This window comes from Silurus aristotelis (genome assembly GCF_946808225.1).
Source record: "Silurus aristotelis genome assembly, chromosome: 28".
Classification (NCBI taxonomy): Eukaryota; Metazoa; Chordata; class Actinopteri; order Siluriformes; family Siluridae; genus Silurus; species Silurus aristotelis.
Genome location: NC_139601.1, coordinates 9,703,786 through 9,722,907, shown reverse-complemented (window position 1 = coordinate 9,722,907; position 19,122 = coordinate 9,703,786). Strand labels below are relative to the sequence as shown.

Below are 19,122 nucleotides of genomic sequence, written 5' to 3'. Positions count from 1 at the left end.
TGATGGACTCCTATATATGTATGATGCTAAATTTTATTTATCTTTTCCCACCATTAGCTGCAAAAACAAAACACACTTCATCACACCTGGTGCTAATCATATGCTCGTTTATATACACTTGTGCTTCAAACAGATACATAATTTTTTTCTTTTGGTTTGAAAACATCTAAAAATACCTTTTTTCTACTTTAAATAAAGAAAAAAGTAACAAATATAATAGCATAAATCAATATATAAAAAAGGCTGAGAAAAACATGCAATCTGGGTATTGCATCACAAACCCTTCATTCAAGTTGGAACCGAAGGCAAATACATCGCATAGTGATATAAAAGAAAGAAATAAGATACATAAAACTGCTAAAATATTGGAAAATTAATCTTCTTGGCTAATTTATTTGTGCAAAAGAAGCATATTTTCTTTACTTAATTTAGTTTACAGGACCCATTACATACTACAGTAGGGCAAAATAACACTGACTGTGAATCAGCTTTTTTCCCCTCTCAGACTGCTTTTCTTATGCATTCCACACCACTCAATCCCACATTTTAAACCCGAAGAGAAAAAGGACTTAAAGGTACTACAAACCAAATTTTGCTTCAATGAGACCATAAGCAGCAATGGACAGTGCAACTGCTTCCTGTCTTCTGTTTCCAGTCTCAATTGAATAGACATACAGCAATTTCCTGATTCACTAAAAGGGAAGGGAACATAGGGTACAAAGTATTGTAAAATCCCACAACATGGTAGCTGATCTCAGATTCTGATTCTGTAAGTTGGTTTGGAGGCTTGTAGTGGTCCTGTGCATACACGGTGGCCTTACTTTGAATCCTAATGTGTAGAGATTTTAAAAAATATCTTAAAGTTTAACTTCAGCACCGATTCGCTGATCAACATAAGCAAGCAAATGAAGAAGATGGAACACCCAAATTACCTGACACCCACTGACTGATTAAAATAATGAATACAACAGACACCGACCTACTTACAATGGCATGAGACATGTTACTCATTATTTTACACACTGGCTCTAAAAGCAATAAAATCAAAGAACATGAAATGAACTAAAAAACAAACAGAACCAGAGCACAACAGCTCCAACACACACACAGGCTTATATTACGTTGAATAAGAGAGTCAAGTTGATATGGTTAAACGGGCAAACTAGTAGGTAGAATAGCACTGCCATATGCACACGTGTCTTTACCAGACACAATGAATGTAGTGTTTATTTAATGATGGCAGGAGCAAAGGTATGTCTTATACAGAGAGAAATGGACAGATCACAGGGCTACGGTTAGCTGGAACCTGCATTATTTCTCCAGGCTTCGTTTGGCTTTCTTCATTACACAATGCCAGTGGAGAACTTAGAAGCCAAATGTCTCCTGGGAGGCATAGACCATATAAAGGAAACCATCTTCATCACGCTCCTGCTCATAGATTTCAGCAATAGGGGTGGACACACTGACCATGCTGCGCTGGTTGATCAAAAGGAAGAAGGCCTGAGTGGGGTTCAGCTGCAGTCGACGCCTGCAGAACAGTCAATAATACCAGGAAGAGCTATTAGAATATATCACAGGAATAAAGAAGAATTAAGTAACAGTGTAGTTGCAGGTCTTCATTATAGTTAAACTGAAACCACGCAATAGACCTATATCATATTTGGCCTTGAGCATAATGTAGCTTAAATTACCACATATTACGCTGAAGATCCAATGGCAACAACAATGGAGAAGAGCAACAATAGTGAGAATATTGTGTGGAAGAAAACTGGTGATTTACATGATATTTGAGGAAATCAATTCAAGCTAAAGTAAATGTAGTAAATCATTTGCAAATCACTGTGCACATATTAGGCATTATAGGGATATGTGTACTCAAAACAAATATTAGCTTCATTTGTGACCCCCAAAATAAATCCAGTCTGAATATACAAAATCCACAGCATTGTGCATTTGTATCAACAAATATGAGTGGAACGGAATGCCAGTTGCTGATATAAAACAACTGGATTTAAAAAACAAAACAAAAAACACAGTTTAAAATCATTTACGAGTGGGTTGGACTCTTATAGAATCTGCTCATGATAATGGTTCTATGATCTGGTTTCCTTTTCCCCTTTGTAACATTCTGCAACTAAAAATAAAGTATGTTTTCTTTATTTGTATGACTGATGTGGCTTAAAGTAATACAAATATTTGGAAACCATTAAATGTAAAGTAAATACATTTATAGCGAGCGCTAAATTGGTGAATAATTACCACCAAAATAAGTTGTGAAATAACCAGCTGTTTACACATCTTCTGTTGCCAACTCATCTTGTGTAAAGAAAATATTAAAATGGGTGAAAGGTCACACACCACTTCTCTGAATTGGTTGCAGAGTTTGTTTTCTTCACTAACACACTTTATGGGATCCAACAAACATGAGACCCTACAGGACTGACTGGCTTCCAGTGATAACACAACTAATTTTAGAGCTGGAACATTGAAATGCTTAAGTAGCGCTCAGCTGGGGGTCACTAGGGGCTTTAAATGTGTGGCTATGGTCCCAGCCAGCATGTAAACAAACACAGCTAACTGCTGATCAACACTGCACCTAACAACCAATGACTGATCTCTACTGATCCCAATGACCAATCACTGATGCTAAATGCTCTTAATGACCAATCACTGTTCCCTACCTGCTCCCAATGACCAAACATGCAGCCTTGCAGGTGGCATTTTACTCTATAACTTCACAGACATGTTCGGTTCTCCCATGGTTTGGCTGTTTCAATTATTATTATAGTTTGCAAACACTTGACGAACCAAGTCTCTTGTTTGTCTAATTCTGACTTTTGGGTCTCACCTGATAATCTTCACCAGTTCACTCATGTTGACATGATCAGGGACTAGAAACTTGGTCTTGTCCAAAACAGGAAGTTGCTTTTCTCCCTTGTACCGTTCAATGATAACCTATGAGCAAACAAGCAAAACATTCATGCGAGTATCAATATACACGAGTATCAATATATCTAAATAAGTACGGAAGCTTTGAGGATGGATTTGGACTGTAGTTAATGTCAACAGTCAGCTACACTGACTCAGGACTACAGTTTGCTTTTGATCACCATCACTTGAGTCTGGTTCCTTCCAAGGTTTCTTCCTTCTGCCATCTCGGGGAGTTTTTCCTTGCCACAGTCAAAGGCTTGTTCAAACTTGGAAAAACTTACACTTATAAAGAACATATTATTCATTTTTATTACCAAATTATCTGTGTAAAGCTGCTTTGAGACAATGTTCATTGTTAAAAGAGCTATACAAATAAAAATAAATTGAATTGAATTAAATGTGAGTATCAATATGTTTCATTTAATATTTCAACACACATACACACACACACGCGCACACGCACACACACACGCGCGCACACACACACACACACACACACACACACACACACACAATATCTACAATGTAATAAAGCATAGCATTTTCTTTGCTCTAGGATGCTGAGAGACTGAATCAGAATATCAGACAATGAAGCTAGTGAAACTGTTATTGGTTTCTGATTATTTTCTATGGTATAATAATATTTGGAACCTGTCTTACCGGGATTTTATTAGGATGCTGCTCTCGAATCTGCTGCACTTCCTTGCAGCGATCAGCTGGAAACCAAACAGTGAAATAAATAACAATGTGGTTTAGGAAAAGGTTTACATTTAAAAATTCCAAATACCAAATATAGCACCTAGCCTATTGTAGCTGGGTTTAATAATAATTTCAGGTCACTCAGAACCTGTTCAAGAACCACATTCAAAACATGTGAATTTTATATCAAACATACTCATTAACACATTATTCAGATCAAATGCTTGGCCCTTGATATGAATAATAACAAACATACAACATGATATATTGAGACTCATGAGTTTCTCTCAAGGTTTCTTCCTTATGCCATCTCAGGGAATTTATCCTTGCCACAGTCGCCACCGACTTCCTCATCAGGGACAAACTTACACTTATAAAGAACATCTGATTCATTTTTATCACTACATTATCTGTGTAAAGACAATGTTCCTTGTTAAGAGCGCTATACAAATAAACATTAATTGTATTGAATTGAATATATTCTCTTCGTATGTTGTTATGCTAAGCCATTAAACAAAAACTGCCTGTTGTAACATTGTGTTCACACTATGAACAAATGGGGGAGTGGTGGCTCCAGCTGTTAAGTCGCTGGGTTGCCAATCGGAAGGTCTGGGGTTCAAGCCCCGATATCGCCAAGCTGCCGCCCTTGAGCAAGGCCCTTAACCCTCTATGCTCCGGGGGTCCCTAACGAGGGAAACGTTAAGGGCCGGAGTGACGTGGGGCCGCCTTCCCGTGGGCTCACCACATGCAGGAGGGACCGTAAGGGACGGTGCTATGAGGATTGGGCAGCAGTCGGAGGCGGGGGCCTGCTTAGACTGCTGCCCCCGCGACCCGAATTACGGATAAGCGGGAGAAAATGAATGAATGAAAAAAAAATAAAAAATATGAACAAATAACAAACCACTATATTATTTCAGCTAAGATTCCATTTGAATATTAAATTGAAGTCATTAAAACTTTACACCCACAGAACAAGTCAGTTCTATCATGTTGAAATGTAGCCTGGAAATATATTTTACTAGCATTTTTTACATTTTTTTTTTAATGGGTTGGCTCCATGACATATAGTGTGTGTATGTATATATATATATATATATATAATTCTGACAATTACAGCATATAGAGTTAATAGTGATTAAAAACATTCCCAGACCTTCTATTTGTATTTCACACTTTTAACAAATGTTAAACAAAATGGCCTTGATGTTTCCTTGTGAGTTTTTCACATTTTATATTTTATTTATTTATAGAAGCTGAGAGAGCAGCTTCAGAATCCTTGGGATCACTGATCAACCCTCATTCCCAATTACCAATCACTGATCAACACTGCACCTAACAACCAATGACTGATCTCCACTGATCCCAATGACCAATAACATGACAAATGCTCTCAATGACTAAACACTGATCCCCCATTATTCCAAAGCACATTTTTAAGATATGGTGAACATGTAATACATGTCTGCAATATTTAAATTATCATGATGCTGAATCAAAACTAATATATATATATATATATATATATATATATATATATATATATATATATATATATATAGAGAGAGAGAGAGAGAGAGAGAGAGAGAGAGAGAGAGAGAGAGAGAGAGAGAGAGAGATCCTCATTTCTGTGACTAGAATTTTTATTATACACCTATTTAACAGCATTGTTTCCAAAGACCAATCACTAATTACAAACATGTATCCCAACCACACACACATCCTGCTTCTGTTTATATACAACACAGTAATTGAATCTTTACATCTTTCAATCATCTCTATTTGTTAACTCCTCATACCACTCCTTCATAGAAACGACGGAACATTGTAAATATGTAAACAGTTTGTGGTCATAATAAACCTTATATAACTAAACACAGCTCTATAAAACTAATTATAATGTATGTAATTACTTTCTATTGTATTCTCTCTTTAGAAATCTTTGTGATTCCATTTTTAATATCTAAATGATCATAAGAATTAGAGCAGTGGTGGTCCAGTGGTTAAGGTTTTAGGTCACTGATCATAAGAGCAGGGGTTCAAGCCCCAGCACTGTTGGACCCTTGGGCTGTTTTAACTCCAGGGGCACCACACCACCACACCACATCACACTCTGTGCTCTGACCCCAGCTTCCTGACAATCTGGCATATGCGACAAATGACAGTTTCCCTTGGGGATTAAAAAACAATGTGTATAACTGAGATGTAATATGATGTAATCCTGAGGTATATACGTAATTCCTGTAGAGACGTAATCGTGCATTCTAGACAGGCGACATCTGGATCCTCCCACACTCCAGTCTCTCACCGGTTTGTGACTATTTTGGATTTAAATGCTATTCGTGTTGTAATGCCGAAGGCTGGGCTACATAACGCCTGCAATTACATGATCTTAAAGCTGACAAATCTGTCAGAGCTGCGCAGATTATACAAGAGCGTGTCCTTCTTCTCTTCCTCCCTTCACACACCCAGTCCTCTGTGTGGAGTAAAATATTGCAGATCAGCATCTTTTTTCACACACACGGTATCAGCTGGCACCCACAACTACATTCATGTTATATTCGCGAGCTAAACTCCGACCTTATTTCTAATAGAGCTCATTCGCGTTGCTTCCAATACAGTCCCATATGGGACCCGAAATGACGTAAGCACCTCGCCAGGTATCTCGTGTTACCAAAAAATGGCCGTCCGGCGCTCAGTGCTGTCCTGGTGACTGCAGCCCGGTGTTTACATCACTACATGAATCTACATCGCTATACATCTAATCAATACAACCTAATAATATCCTGTTAGATCAGTACATGTTAAAGCTGGGCAGGGCTAATACACATCTGAAGAGCTAACACAGTGTCTGGGTGATGTTAGCTAGCGCAGTGACACAGCCGAACCAAGTAACCACAGAAAAACCCAACAGGCCCGAACCGTGTGCGCAAATATCCAACTAACCCTACTGAAGCAAAGGAACTTATAGGAATCATATAGAATGAACATCAGTTTTCCATCTTAAATATCCAACGGTCTTTAAACAACAGCTACATGATAAAACACTGAAGAACCATCACACACATTAAACCCGAACCGAAACTTACCGAAAATCCGCCGCTGTTTAAACGGTCTGTCTGAAGGCATCACTATAGTTTGAGACAGAAAGATCTACTTCTACACTCTTAGACTTGTCAAATGTTTTGTTCCGACCTGGATAAAGATTCACGTTGCTCTACAGTAAGAGCGTGTGTGTGTGTGTGTGTGTGTGTGTGTGTGTCAAAACAACTGCAATAAACCATGCTTGTGACGTAACACCGATCCTTAAAGGGACCTGCGAGAATAACAACTTTTATGTTTCTGTTTTTATTTCTATTTATTGACTTTTTTATTGACTCGTTGTTGTTTTTTTTCTATGCATCGATAAATTAAGCTCTCAGTTCTGCATTATGGTGAGTTACATTTTCATTATATGTGTAATAAACTTAAGAATTGAACCACATTTTTAAAATAGTAAATTATTAGTATTAATAATTCAATCATATAATATGTATCATAGTGAATTACTATTATTATAATTAAATCATACATGTAATGTGACTCACCATAATGCAAAATCAGTGGAAGTTTCATTTACCGATGCCAAAATAAAAAAGTGATTAATATTAGTAAAATAATTCGAGGTCTTGCATGAAACTTTCGTGATGCAAAAATGGGCACAGCTGTTGTAGAGTACTAACAGTCTACTACATCTATACCATACAATATAAGTATCTAAAATCTATGTATATTAGTGGAATATTGTTTTTCTTTACTTATTATATAAGAGAAAATGCATTCATCATCTATTTATTAGGTAACACTGTACTGAGTCAGGCCACCTATTGCTCCCAGGCAGAAGCATTCAGTTCAACCCAGTTCAATTCGGTCTTATTGGTATAGCATTCTTAACTAGAAACATGATCCCAATGCAGCTTTGCAGAGATAAAGAGGTTATACAATTTTAACTTATATGTTAGTGTCTCTAAGTTTATCCCTAATGAGCCAGTGGCAACAATGGAACGGAAAAGATTAAGAAAAGGACCTGATTGCTGATGATTTCTCAGCTGCAAATCCCCTGTTCTCATCTCAAAAGGTGCTGTGTTAGATCCAGGTCTGGTGCTTCAAGAGGCCATTTTAGCACACTGAACTCGTTGTCATGTTCATGTATCAAGTTTTGAATGGTTTACGATTTGTCACTTGTATGACACATTATAATGCTGGAAGAGGCCATTATAAGATTTGTAAATTGTGGCCATAAAAAGATGCATATAGTCAGCAACAATACTCAGATAAGATGTGGGCTCAAAATATGCTATTAACAGTCCCAAATTGTGCCAAGAAATAAAAACTAACACCAGCAACCTGAATTTATGGATTATGCGATTCATTTCATTCTGTAGCAGAATACACGATTAGCACATCTAAAATACCATCTAATAAGATTAGCAAACTGGAATTAACTCCAAATATACTGTTGGCACGGGACTGTTAAATTCTCATTTGAATAAACTCGATTGGTTTAGCAGGATTAATTAATTAACACTGCTTTTCTAAAAGTTCTAATATGTTAATGCTAAAACATTATTGTTTCTATATTAAAACCTCACTCATAGAGACTTAGATAGGGGACACTACATGATCTCTAAATATAATAATAGGAAGAATAAAAAAAATCCTACATTGCTCCAAAATGTAACAGAAAATCATTCACATGTACAAGAGGGGGAATGAAGCTTGTTGCACTACTCTGTGATGCTTTAAAAGATGCAGAGTTTGGATTATTGTGCCTCAGGAGTTATTATAAACTTCACCCTCACTGGATGGTAGCAGTCACGTGATAGGGGAAAATTGAGATGAGGAAAGTGGGGATAGAAAAGAAAAACACTTGCCATTTCTTGGAAACATAACTACAGTATATGTTTTTGTCTTCAAGGTAGAAAAATGTGGTTGCTAAGGGAATGACTGTTTATAGCTGCAGTATTGCATCAGCAGAAGTGAAACTAGATAAATTAGCAAACCACTATCTAGTCTCACTGAGGTTTTACCATATTTCAATGGTTACAAAAAAAGTGGTGTTCATTACTTGATGCAAAAAACACTTGGGGTCGCATTGTAATGACAAAATATTTTAGTGGGTGCAGTTACAGTAAGTCCACTGCTTATTAGTCCACATCACACCAACCTGTCCTACACCCGGTCATGTTTTATTCCTCATTAATTATACAAAGTTTGTCTAAACAGACAACATTCACCATGTACTACTAAAGCAGCGTGCAAGTAAAAATTTCCATGACGTGGATAATTATTACTTTATTACATACTTTATCCTATAACAGGATTTTAGTTTATTTCATTCTGACAACCGTAATCTTGGAGCTGATTCACATGTACATTATAGCAGCTTTGACTTAAGAACTGTTGACTTTAGACTCAACATGCTCTGAAATATACCATTAGATAGAGGATAGATAATGGCCATGATAGATAAACTTTGTACATTTAGCTTTTCCTTTATTGTTATGGTGAGAAACTGTTCGAGCATTGGCATAAAAAGCACATAAAACAACAATAAATTAAGGGATTTAACAATTTATGGGGGAAAAAAATACTGGAATGATCCGGAATAACAGAACATCAATATATCATGCATGTCAATAATGTCTGACAGAGACCATACTGCCTGTTAGTGTCAGATTGTAGGACATTGGCTGTACTTCTGTAACTACCTTATAAACAAAATTCATTTTTCTGCCGCAAAAATTAAAAGCTATAAAGAATGTAGCATTTTCACTCCATGGGATTCTGAATGACAATCAGAAAATAGTCCTTATCTGTGGAAAGAAACAAAAGTAAACATTAGATTGAGACAAATGTTTTACTGAAAACAAACTGCCAAATAATTGGCACTTAAATCAAAGTGTTTTGATTCAACAACCTACTGGACAGAATGACACAGGGTTACTGTGCCTTTATCTTTACGTTATGCACAAACGTTTTGTTTAGTGATTCTAATGATAATAATGAAAAAAGAAAAAAAAAAAACAACAACTTTTTTTTCTTGTTACTGGAAAGAAACTGGTTACTGACCGCAGCAATGCTGAGCCACAACAGCTTCATTCAGCAGGTAACCCCTATTACAGTGAGAATTAAACATGGGTATTTGTGATTTCAGGAAGTGCAGCCCGATTCCAACTATCACAACGGGAAAATATTAGCTGTTTCATAATGTTTCTGTTCTTTCTATCTTATATAAACCTTAACAAGCTGCAGTCTAACCATGAAAGCACAGCAATCAACATATTTCTCTATTGTAACTCAGCTTCCTGTGTCTATGCTGCCGAATAGATAAAGATGTGAATCTCAAAACATATTTAACATCTTAGTGTGTTGTTTGTCAGGGCGGCTTCCCTATGCAAGATCTTAGTAAAATAACTCTGCTGCTGTTCACCACAAGTACATGCAGCTTTTAAAAATTTTATTACACTTTTTACAATTAGCTTAGTTCAATCTAAGAAAGGGGCTACACCCCTTTTCTCTATTCCACCCAGGATAGATTGCCAATCCAATCCAAGGAACCAACTGTGTGTTTTGTTCATATTTATAAGTACAAGGTCCAGGGACATTGCGTGTGTGTAGAATTAAAATGGATTTGTGCACTGGAAGTTTCATAAGTAACACAATAATTAAAAGAACTAAACACTTCTCATTACTGTATAAAGCACTTCTACTGAAGTCAGATCAATGTATTTTTCAGATCTATATGCTTCAGAGTATATTTCAAAGGGAACCCCTAGGGAACATGTTTGCAAACAGGCAGGTACAATAGGTAAAGTGATCTTCAAACTCTCAATTTGTTGACATTTGAAAATGATGGAAACCCCCAGTGATGGAGGTGGTTTAAAACAAAAAGATTTTTTGATAAATTGCTAGAAAACACCAGTGTTTATCACATGTCCGGAAAACAGTTGTCTAAGTTATGATGGGGAAATTCAATAAAAAAGGGTTGAGAAAACCTATTAGGATTTGCAATAATCAGCTCAAAAATACAATAATACTCAAGCATGGACACAAAACAGCAACATACACAGAGACAGAGAGGAAAAAAACCCTCATTACCTGGAGCAATCATTATCTCATTCTTCTTGGAGCGAACTCTGAGGAAGGTGAGATCATTCTGTGGGTCGATGTCTCTAACTGTACTCCGTGCTTTCATCACCAGCTGGTGGATGAGGCCTGCATAGTGCACTGTACTTGCGTTATCCAGAGTGGTTTTAATAGGAATGCCTTTGGGGGGGGAGAGTAAACACAGAGAGGGGGCTAAGAAGTAGAAGGCTGATAATCATAGCTTTGTTTAAATTTAGCTGGACTTTATCATGTGATATTTTCATGTCAAGGATTAACTCAGAGCAGTGAATTTTATTAACTCAAAGTTGACTATTTTCTTCAAAACAGCAGCAGATTGTATTATTTTTATGGCATTTTATCAGCATTTTTCAATATAATAAAAAGTGGGGAAGGAGGTAGGGGGAAATTAGGCATTCAATAAAGGTGTCTCAAGTTTGTTATTCTACTCATGCTGCAGAGATTTGTAAACTGTTCAATGTTTTCTTTTTTGAAATGCGTAAACAGATATTTCCAGAGGCGAAGCACACCCGTAGATGAGCACGGCTCCCACTCAGCAATCAATAAAGTCTTCATTTGCTGCCAGTACTCTTTATGGCAAGACAAGCAAAAAGGTAAAGACATAAGTGAAATAACATCACATGGCCTGCCTGGATTGGATGTCAACAGTCTCCTACACTGATGTCAACAGTCTCCTACACTGACTCAGAAATACACGTTCGCTTTTGATCATCATCACTGCACCCCGCAACATTGTATACCCGCCACAAATGGACATTCGGTGTAACCCAGATGAGGATGGGTTCCCTCTTGAGTCTGGTTCCTCTCAAGGTTTCTTCCTTATGCCATCTCGGGGAGTTTTTCCTTGCCACAGTCGCCAGTCGCCACCGGCTTGCTCATCAGGGACAAACTTACTCATAAAGAACATATTCATTTTTAATCACCGCATTATCTGTGTAAAGCTGCTTTGAGACAATGTTCATTGTTAAAAGCGCTATACAAATAAAAATGAATTGAATTGAATTGAACATAGCGAATGACATGGCACCCATTCAAACTGTGGAGAAAGAAGTTTTCAGAAAGTTGATTTAAACTCTGGAGCCAAGATATGAGATCCCCAGCTGTAACTAGTGAATCAGTGTTTGAGTAGGTCATTTGTGCTGTGTTTAAGTGAACCAGTGTTTGAGTAGGTAGGTTGTGCTGTGTTTAAGTGAACCAGTGTTTGAGTAGGTAGTTTGTGCTGTGTTTAAGTGAGTAGTTTGTGCGCTATTAATTTCGAATGCTTTAATGCGCTCTGTGTTTGATTATTAATGCCTGTGTAGTAAGGCGTTGGACACAGTAAAAGACAACAGTAGTGTTAAAAGTTGTAAAGAGTACCAAATTCAACAAAACAAAATAAATGAAAAATTTAAACTGATTGTCAAGTTCATACCAATATAGCACCCACCCTTCTATGTCATGCTTAATAAGCTTTTACTGTTGCGTTTATTGCTATGGAATGTTCACATACCAATCTAGACATCCCGGTCATTATTTGACCAGCCTCGCTTTTTTTTTTTTTTTGAAGGAATTTCACATTTCAACATGACAATGACCCAAAGCACACCTCAAAAATTAACAATGACATGGCTTCAGGAAAGTAAGATTAAAGTCCTGGAATGGCTCAGAGAGAGCCCAGTCCTTAATCCCTTTGAAAACCTATAAAATTAGCACAGGAGGTGCCCTCGCAATTTGAAGAAACTTGAACTTTTTTGCAAGAACAGTGGTGTAAATTTCCAAAGTCTAGATGTGTGAAGTTAACAAAGACTTATTCATAAAGACTTGATTTTATGTAATAAAAGCAAAAAGTGCTTCCACATAGTATTACTTGGGAGGGGTGAGCAGACGTATGCAAGCAGGCTGTGGTCCTTTTTTGTAATTAAAATATTCCCAATAAATAAATATTATTTTCCACTTCTGGATTTCTGTTTGTTTGAATGTTGCATTAAAGATGTAACAAATCTGCCAATTTCATATGGGTGTGTAGACTTTGTATATCTACTGTAGGTTTCTGCTGTACACGTCACTGTGACCAAACTGTTACTACAGAAACCTTCATGCAGTAGAACAAGAGCATTAATATAACCCTGTGATTTGTAATACAGTCATCATTACAAAAAAGTTTATCTGCAGTATCTGTCCAATTCGATTTTTGAATTAGATGGAGGTACAGTATAAAAAAAAGCAGATAATTGATGATATATGGGTGATTAATGTGCTGCTGATGTCTGTTGGCTGAATCTTGCCAAAGAAATGAAAGTGTAGTAATTACCCTCAGAGTTGACTATGATGATTCCTTGCACTCCTTTCTGACTCTGGATTCTCTTCAGCGTCTCTTCAACTTCAGCCTTCACACAAAAACACTGACAGTTAACTAAAATATTTGTAATTATGACTAACCATAACTTGTTTATAGGAAAAAAAAATAATATTAACATGACACTATGAAGATTAACAATCTCTGCTCACTCTCTCTCTTTTTAATACCACTTGTAGAAATGGCACAATTACAGCAGCATTTTGGTAAGAATATTATATTTGAGAAGCAGATAAATCAGTTAAATGAAGTACTGTATATTGCCAATATGATAAGAATAAAAAATGTATTGTAGGAGCATAAAATTATCATCAGTGAATTATTTAATGCTGTTTGTATACAACGTGTGCCATGCTTTGGCAAATACGGTAAGTAAACTGTAAAGGTGATTTCAATAAATCGCACTGCACAGTTCAACTGACAGTTAATATTAGCAGTGGCACCTTTAGCTTACGAGCTGGCTGTAACTTGTTTATAATATCCCGTTGACAAATTGAAATTAGACAATCGGATCAATTTCATTAATTTCTGAACTGAATGATCTGCTGTGAACTGGAATGTCACCGACTGGCAAGTTTAAATTACAAAAGGTTCATATAAGCGGATAGCAAATGAACCCCATTGTATGGCAACGCCCTGAAACACTAACTAGCCTGGAGCGGCCGCGATTCAGATTTCAGCTGATTTCGCATATGAATAATAAAGTAATAAAACAAACAAAGTTATAAAGAAATGAACTACTTGCCATTCTTAATTATTTGCGTTCCTACAGGAAGCCCAGCTACAGTTTTGAGCAATTAAAACTGGCTAGCATAACACTGGTCGAGCTGTGCGCTGATTTGTTGTTGAGTGTGACACAGCAGTGACATCACACACTCCGGCTTTTCAGCGACCCCTGCTGGTGTGGAGGAGATGTGCTGCAATTAAAGCAGAAAAAAACACATTTTAATTAATCTTTGTAGTAATAGTAATACTATACTATACTATGCTGTACTGTATTGTACTGTAAAACTGCACAGTGAAGGTCTAAATAAACTTGTAAGTAAAATATACATGTTTTTTTTTATTTCCTGGAGTACAAGTATTTAATTTGAAATCTAACTTAGTAATAATACTATGAAAAACAACCCATGTCAATGCATCATCTGCTGCATGCTTTTCTTCCTACACAATGATGCACAACAGATAGCCATGTGTCTCTGATAATGGATAAATATCTGAATTGGGGATGTGTGCCCCAGACCCCATCTTAGTACAAGATTTCAACATTCAGCAAATAATAGGTATGTAATATGCATAATCTGCTTTGCTTTTTTGAATTCAACAAAACATTTTTGTGGCCCAGTTTCCTAAAATCAATCACTGAGATATGTGAAGGAAAGAATTTCACTGTTGTAATGTATATGTGACAAATAAAGGCTTTTCTTATGCACGTTTTGCTCATTTGCAGCATGTTGAATTTATTTATATGCTTACTTTGTGAAGAGTAAACACTGGTTATTTGCAGAATATTTTATTACTGATTAGTTTATTTAGCATTAGTTATGCATATGACCAATACTAAATGATATAGTCAAACAAATTTGGTTTTGATATTAAAACAGGACATTCATTTAAATTAATTAAAAACATTTATGCTTTTAAACATTTTCATGCTTAGCTAGATGCTTCCTTTTTTTTTTTTTTTTTTGCTTACCATGTAAAACACACTATTTTCACATACTTTTAACATCTTGCCTATACTTGCGGCACACGCACATACAAACACACACACACACACACACACACACACACACACACACACACACACACACACACACACACACACAGAAAAAGGAGCTTCTATCAAAGACATCTTCACCAAGAACGACCAAGGTCCACTCATTACTTCCATGGAAACTTTGACTACAGACAGGTTGCATATGAACGGAGAATTGGACCGACTACACCTTTACTGGAAACAGCTCACCTCAACAGCTGACATAGCCATTTAGTCACTCTAATTCTGCAAAGAATTTCCTTTACGACTCCTATTTGTACACTATAAACCCAAAGACATTATAAAAAAAACCAAGAAAGTTGTGAATTGTTGATTTTTGGGAGTTAAACCAGGTCCCTTTAAAGAAAAAAAAAAAACCCAAAGGCCCCATTTTATGTTAAGTATTTTATTTTTCTGTCTCCCACACATTCAGTGTCTGGTTCTGCCTGGCCCTCTTCGCCCTCCTTACAGCACAGCACATTTTTTTATTGTATTATTTTTATCCTCTGACTAAATTGTCAAAGGGAACTTTGCTAACTAATAGTATTAATAATAATACTTAGCAGCCTGTATTTGTCATATATATTACAGCAATGTGAAATTCACTTCTTTGTATATTCCAGATTGTTGGGAAGTTGGGGTCAGAGAATAACCACCAACGAAAATTCAGTCCACAATGTTCAAACCTTGAGTTTGGTCTACACTGGTGATATCTACTCTATTATCCAGCAGGCTATGTAACTAGCAAGGTTGTCTAGTTGTCTTCATAGTGCAATTATCACTAAGCAGTTAAACTAAACTAAACTAAACTAAAACTAAACAACACAAGCAAATATTATATACTATATATATATATATATATATATATATATATATATATATATATATATATATATATATGTGTGTGTGTGTGTGTGTGTGTGTGTGTGTGTGTGTGTGTGTGTCTCTGCTCTGTGTATCATGATATTGCTGTATAACTTTGATTTAGATCTTTTTTATAACAATTTCAAATTAGTTGAATGAATAATGTCTTCAAGTTATAATGTTTTGCTGGATGTACACAACAGAGTTCAAAGAAAGCGTTTTTACAGGTTATTTATTATTTTAAGTATCATCTTATCAACTGCTGCCAAATTTGGCCCAAATCTCACACACACACACACACACACACACACACACACACACACACACACACACACACACACACACACACAGTGCTTATCTTATCTGAGACTTCAAAGATCATGATCATGAGTCATCATAAGTCAAAAACAACTACAGGTCTATAATACAACTGCGATGGAACAGTTGCTGCACAAATTAACACAGTCTGCTCATTGTTTTTATAAAATGTTTACTTATGACAGGGCTATGACAATACAGTGTATTTTCAGAGTAAACTGTATATAAATAGTAATGTTTGAAATCATAGAAATTTAAAAAGTAATAATATTGTAATTTTAGGTTGTACTGATCTGCTACTAAAATTGATGATTAAAACAGTTTAAAGCTTAAATGCATTTTTACATGATATGTGTTGCATGTCCACTCAGATTTTACCCTTGAAATTAAACGCTACTGTTGACCTGGAATATCAATATTTAATATATTTAATTACTACTAATACCTACTAATCTAAAAGTTTTGGGACCAATTGGAAAAAAGTGTCTACTACCTTATTTAGCTGGCTTTTTGGATTTGAGGTCAATGACCTTTGTAATCTGAGCAAATCATTTCACTGATGCAGAGTGGAGCAAGACCATGCAGACATTTCAAGATCAATAAAAATTTATTCAAAAAGGTTTCCAGTGAAGCCAGCGAAGATATTTTAGCAGAGCTATGATAAATCACTATTATTTATTTGAATAAAAACAACTAGTGACAAAGGATATGTCATTAATGCTATGGCTATTTAAAATGGGCTGTTTATATGAAATTAAATTAAATACAGAGTTAACAATGTTACTTTTGCTTGCAACCACTAATAATGTTGGGCCTGTGCTTTATTAATAAAAACACTTACACCACAAGGCCTAAAGGATTAGTTGTTGTCAGACCCCGCAGGATAATAGACCATGTAAATGAATTCTAAATTAAACTAAATGTCTAAAGGTTTTGTCGGTGAGTCCAGCCCATGTCTAAAGTCAATATGTCAATATGAAAGAATATTGTGTAAAATATTATTATCAGCTATATCAATAACTACATCTAAACTACCAGTTAAAATTTTATCTGTATAAACTATCAGATAGGTAAAAGTACAGGTTTTATTAAGGTTACTAAGACACAATGAGACACACCTCTGTTCATTAATTTCAATTCGATTAATTTTTATTTGTATAATGCTTTTAACAATGAACATTGTCTCAAAGCAGCTTTACACGGATAATGTGGTGATAAAAAATGAATATGTTCTTTATAAGTGTAAGTTTGTCCCTGATGGCCAGTGGCAACTGCGACAAGGAAAAACTCCCCGGGATGGCATAAGGAAGAAACCTTGAGAGGAACCAGACTCAAAAGAGGGAACCCAACCTTATCTGGGTTGCACCAAATGATCATTTATTGCAGATGAGAGAAGGATATGGATTATTATGTGTCTTTATTGTTGTATGAAAGTTAACGTCACTGTGCAGTTGGAACTCTGGCAAGACTCGCTATGGCAGCATAGCTAAAAGGGAGAACCAGAAGGTAACACAGGCATGAGTGATCTCTGGGATAAGAGACGACCCACCACACCACCGTCAACAAACCTGAGTGAACGTGTGAGAGTGAGAGGACGACAGCATACAAATATCCCAGTTCACCAAACATTCTAAATCCATGATCCCTCCAGATCTGCTCCTTTACCCAAGAAAAATCTACTGATAAAAAACTTCCCGAACACTGATTGGAAGGTTGTTCCATAACTGTGGGCCTTTATAAGAGAAAGATCTGCCCCCTGCTGTAGTCTTCATTATTTGAGGTACCAACAAATAGCCTGCACCTTTTGATCTAAGTAGGTATGGAGGATCATATTGGTACAGAAGTTCACTCAGAGACTGCGGCGCGAGACCGTTAAGTGCTTTATATGTCAGTAGTAGTATTTAATAATCGATGCGAGATTTGATTGGTAGTTTTTGACTGCTGTACACACTGACATAGAAACACTATCCAGAGATGCTACGTAATCAGAAACTTTACTTCTAGCTGCATGTGGTCCTAGTAAAAGTACTTCAATCTTATTTAAGTTGAGCAGAAGAAAGTTATCAAGCATCCACTGTCTAATGTCCATTTCACACTCCTCAACATTGTTAAGCTGATCGCTTTCATCTGGCTTTGGTGAAATATACAGCTGTGTATCATCAGCATAGCAGTGGAAGTGAATACCATGTTTATGTATAATTTCACCAAGAGGCAGCATATATAAAGAGAAAAGCAGTGGGCCTAAGACAGATCCTTGCTAAACACCAAACTTTACCTCAGAGAGTGTGGAGAACTCACCATTTACATCAACAAACTGATAGCGATCAGTCAAATAAGACCTAAGCCAGTAGAAAGATGTTCCCTTTATTCCAACCATGTTCTCAAGTATACCAAGGAGGTCCAACAAAACAAGTAAAGAGACAAAACCCTGATCAGAGGGCATTAACAGGTCATTTACCACCTTAACTAGCGCCGTCTCTGTGCTATGATGAGGCCGAAATCCTGACTGATACATTTCAAAAATGTTATTCCTAAGTAGATGTGAGCATAACTGCTGTACTACAACCTTTCTAAAATTTTGGATATAAAGGGGAGGTTTGATATTGGCCTGTAGTTGCACAGCTGACATGGGTCAAGGTCAGGTTTCTTAATTAGAGGGTTGATAACTGCCAGTTTGAAGGATTTAGGTACATAACCAGTGCTAATGGAAGTGTTTATCAATTTTAAAACAGGTTCAATTACCTCTGGAATTATCTGTTTGAAGAAACTTGTAGGCAAGGGATCGAGAATGCAGGTTGATGATTTTGATGAGGAAATAAATGAAATTAAGTCATTCTTTTGAATAGGAGTAAAGCTTTGTAATCTTTAGAAGAACCCTTACCAGTATTATCTTGAGACTGGTTCTTGCAAGAAACAATTCAGCAATGTTGAATTATTCAAGCTTAAATTAAAAGGTGACCATATTACTTTCAGTAACATAGTGTGGAATGAGAATAATCAGACCATTCACTACCATACTTTTTTCACAATGACATCACCTTTGTCACTAATT

The 19,122-nt window shown here is 36.3% G+C and overlaps 2 protein-coding genes across 2 annotated transcripts; both read right to left on the bottom strand.

Annotated features, from left to right (window-relative positions):
* Window positions 1–90: 90 nt before the first annotated feature.
* Window positions 91–6,928, bottom strand: map1lc3a (microtubule-associated protein 1 light chain 3 alpha). The gene is made up of 4 exons (XM_083534328.1): window positions 6,717–6,928; window positions 3,592–3,647; window positions 2,849–2,955; window positions 91–1,528 (listed from the first exon to the last, which is right to left on the bottom strand). Exons 1-4 carry the CDS (start codon window positions 6,754–6,756, stop codon window positions 1,366–1,368), a joined length of 366 nt encoding a protein of 121 aa, XP_083390454.1. The 5' UTR covers window positions 6,757–6,928; the 3' UTR covers window positions 91–1,365.
* A 2,213-nt stretch (window positions 6,929–9,141) lies between these two features.
* Window positions 9,142–14,028, bottom strand: dynlrb1 (dynein, light chain, roadblock-type 1). Its single transcript, XM_083534329.1, has 4 exons — window positions 13,875–14,028; window positions 13,085–13,160; window positions 10,768–10,935; window positions 9,142–9,482 (listed from the first exon to the last, which is right to left on the bottom strand). Exons 1-4 carry the CDS (start codon window positions 13,875–13,877, stop codon window positions 9,439–9,441), a joined length of 291 nt encoding a protein of 96 aa, XP_083390455.1. The 5' UTR covers window positions 13,878–14,028; the 3' UTR covers window positions 9,142–9,438.
* Window positions 14,029–19,122: the final 5,094 nt, after the last annotated feature.

Excerpts from the sequence above, each read along its gene's own strand:
- map1lc3a (XM_083534328.1), bottom strand. The coding sequence starts at position 6,756 with ATGCCTTCAGACAGACCGTTTAAACAGCGGCGGATTTTCG. Across the intron at positions 2,956-3,591 it reads AGCATCCTAATAAAATCCCG|GTTATCATTGAACGGTACAA; the intron begins GTAAGACAGGTT and ends GTTTGCTCATAG. Across the intron at positions 1,529-2,848 it reads GAACTGGTGAAGATTATCAG|GCGTCGACTGCAGCTGAACC; the intron begins GTGAGACCCAAA and ends ACTGTTCTGCAG.
- dynlrb1 (XM_083534329.1), bottom strand. Across the intron at positions 10,936-13,084 it reads CATCATAGTCAACTCTGAGG|GCATTCCTATTAAAACCACT; the intron begins GTAATTACTACA and ends CCCCCCCCAAAG. Across the intron at positions 9,483-10,767 it reads TGAGATAATGATTGCTCCAG|ATAAGGACTATTTTCTGATT; the intron begins GTAATGAGGGTT and ends TTCTTTCCACAG.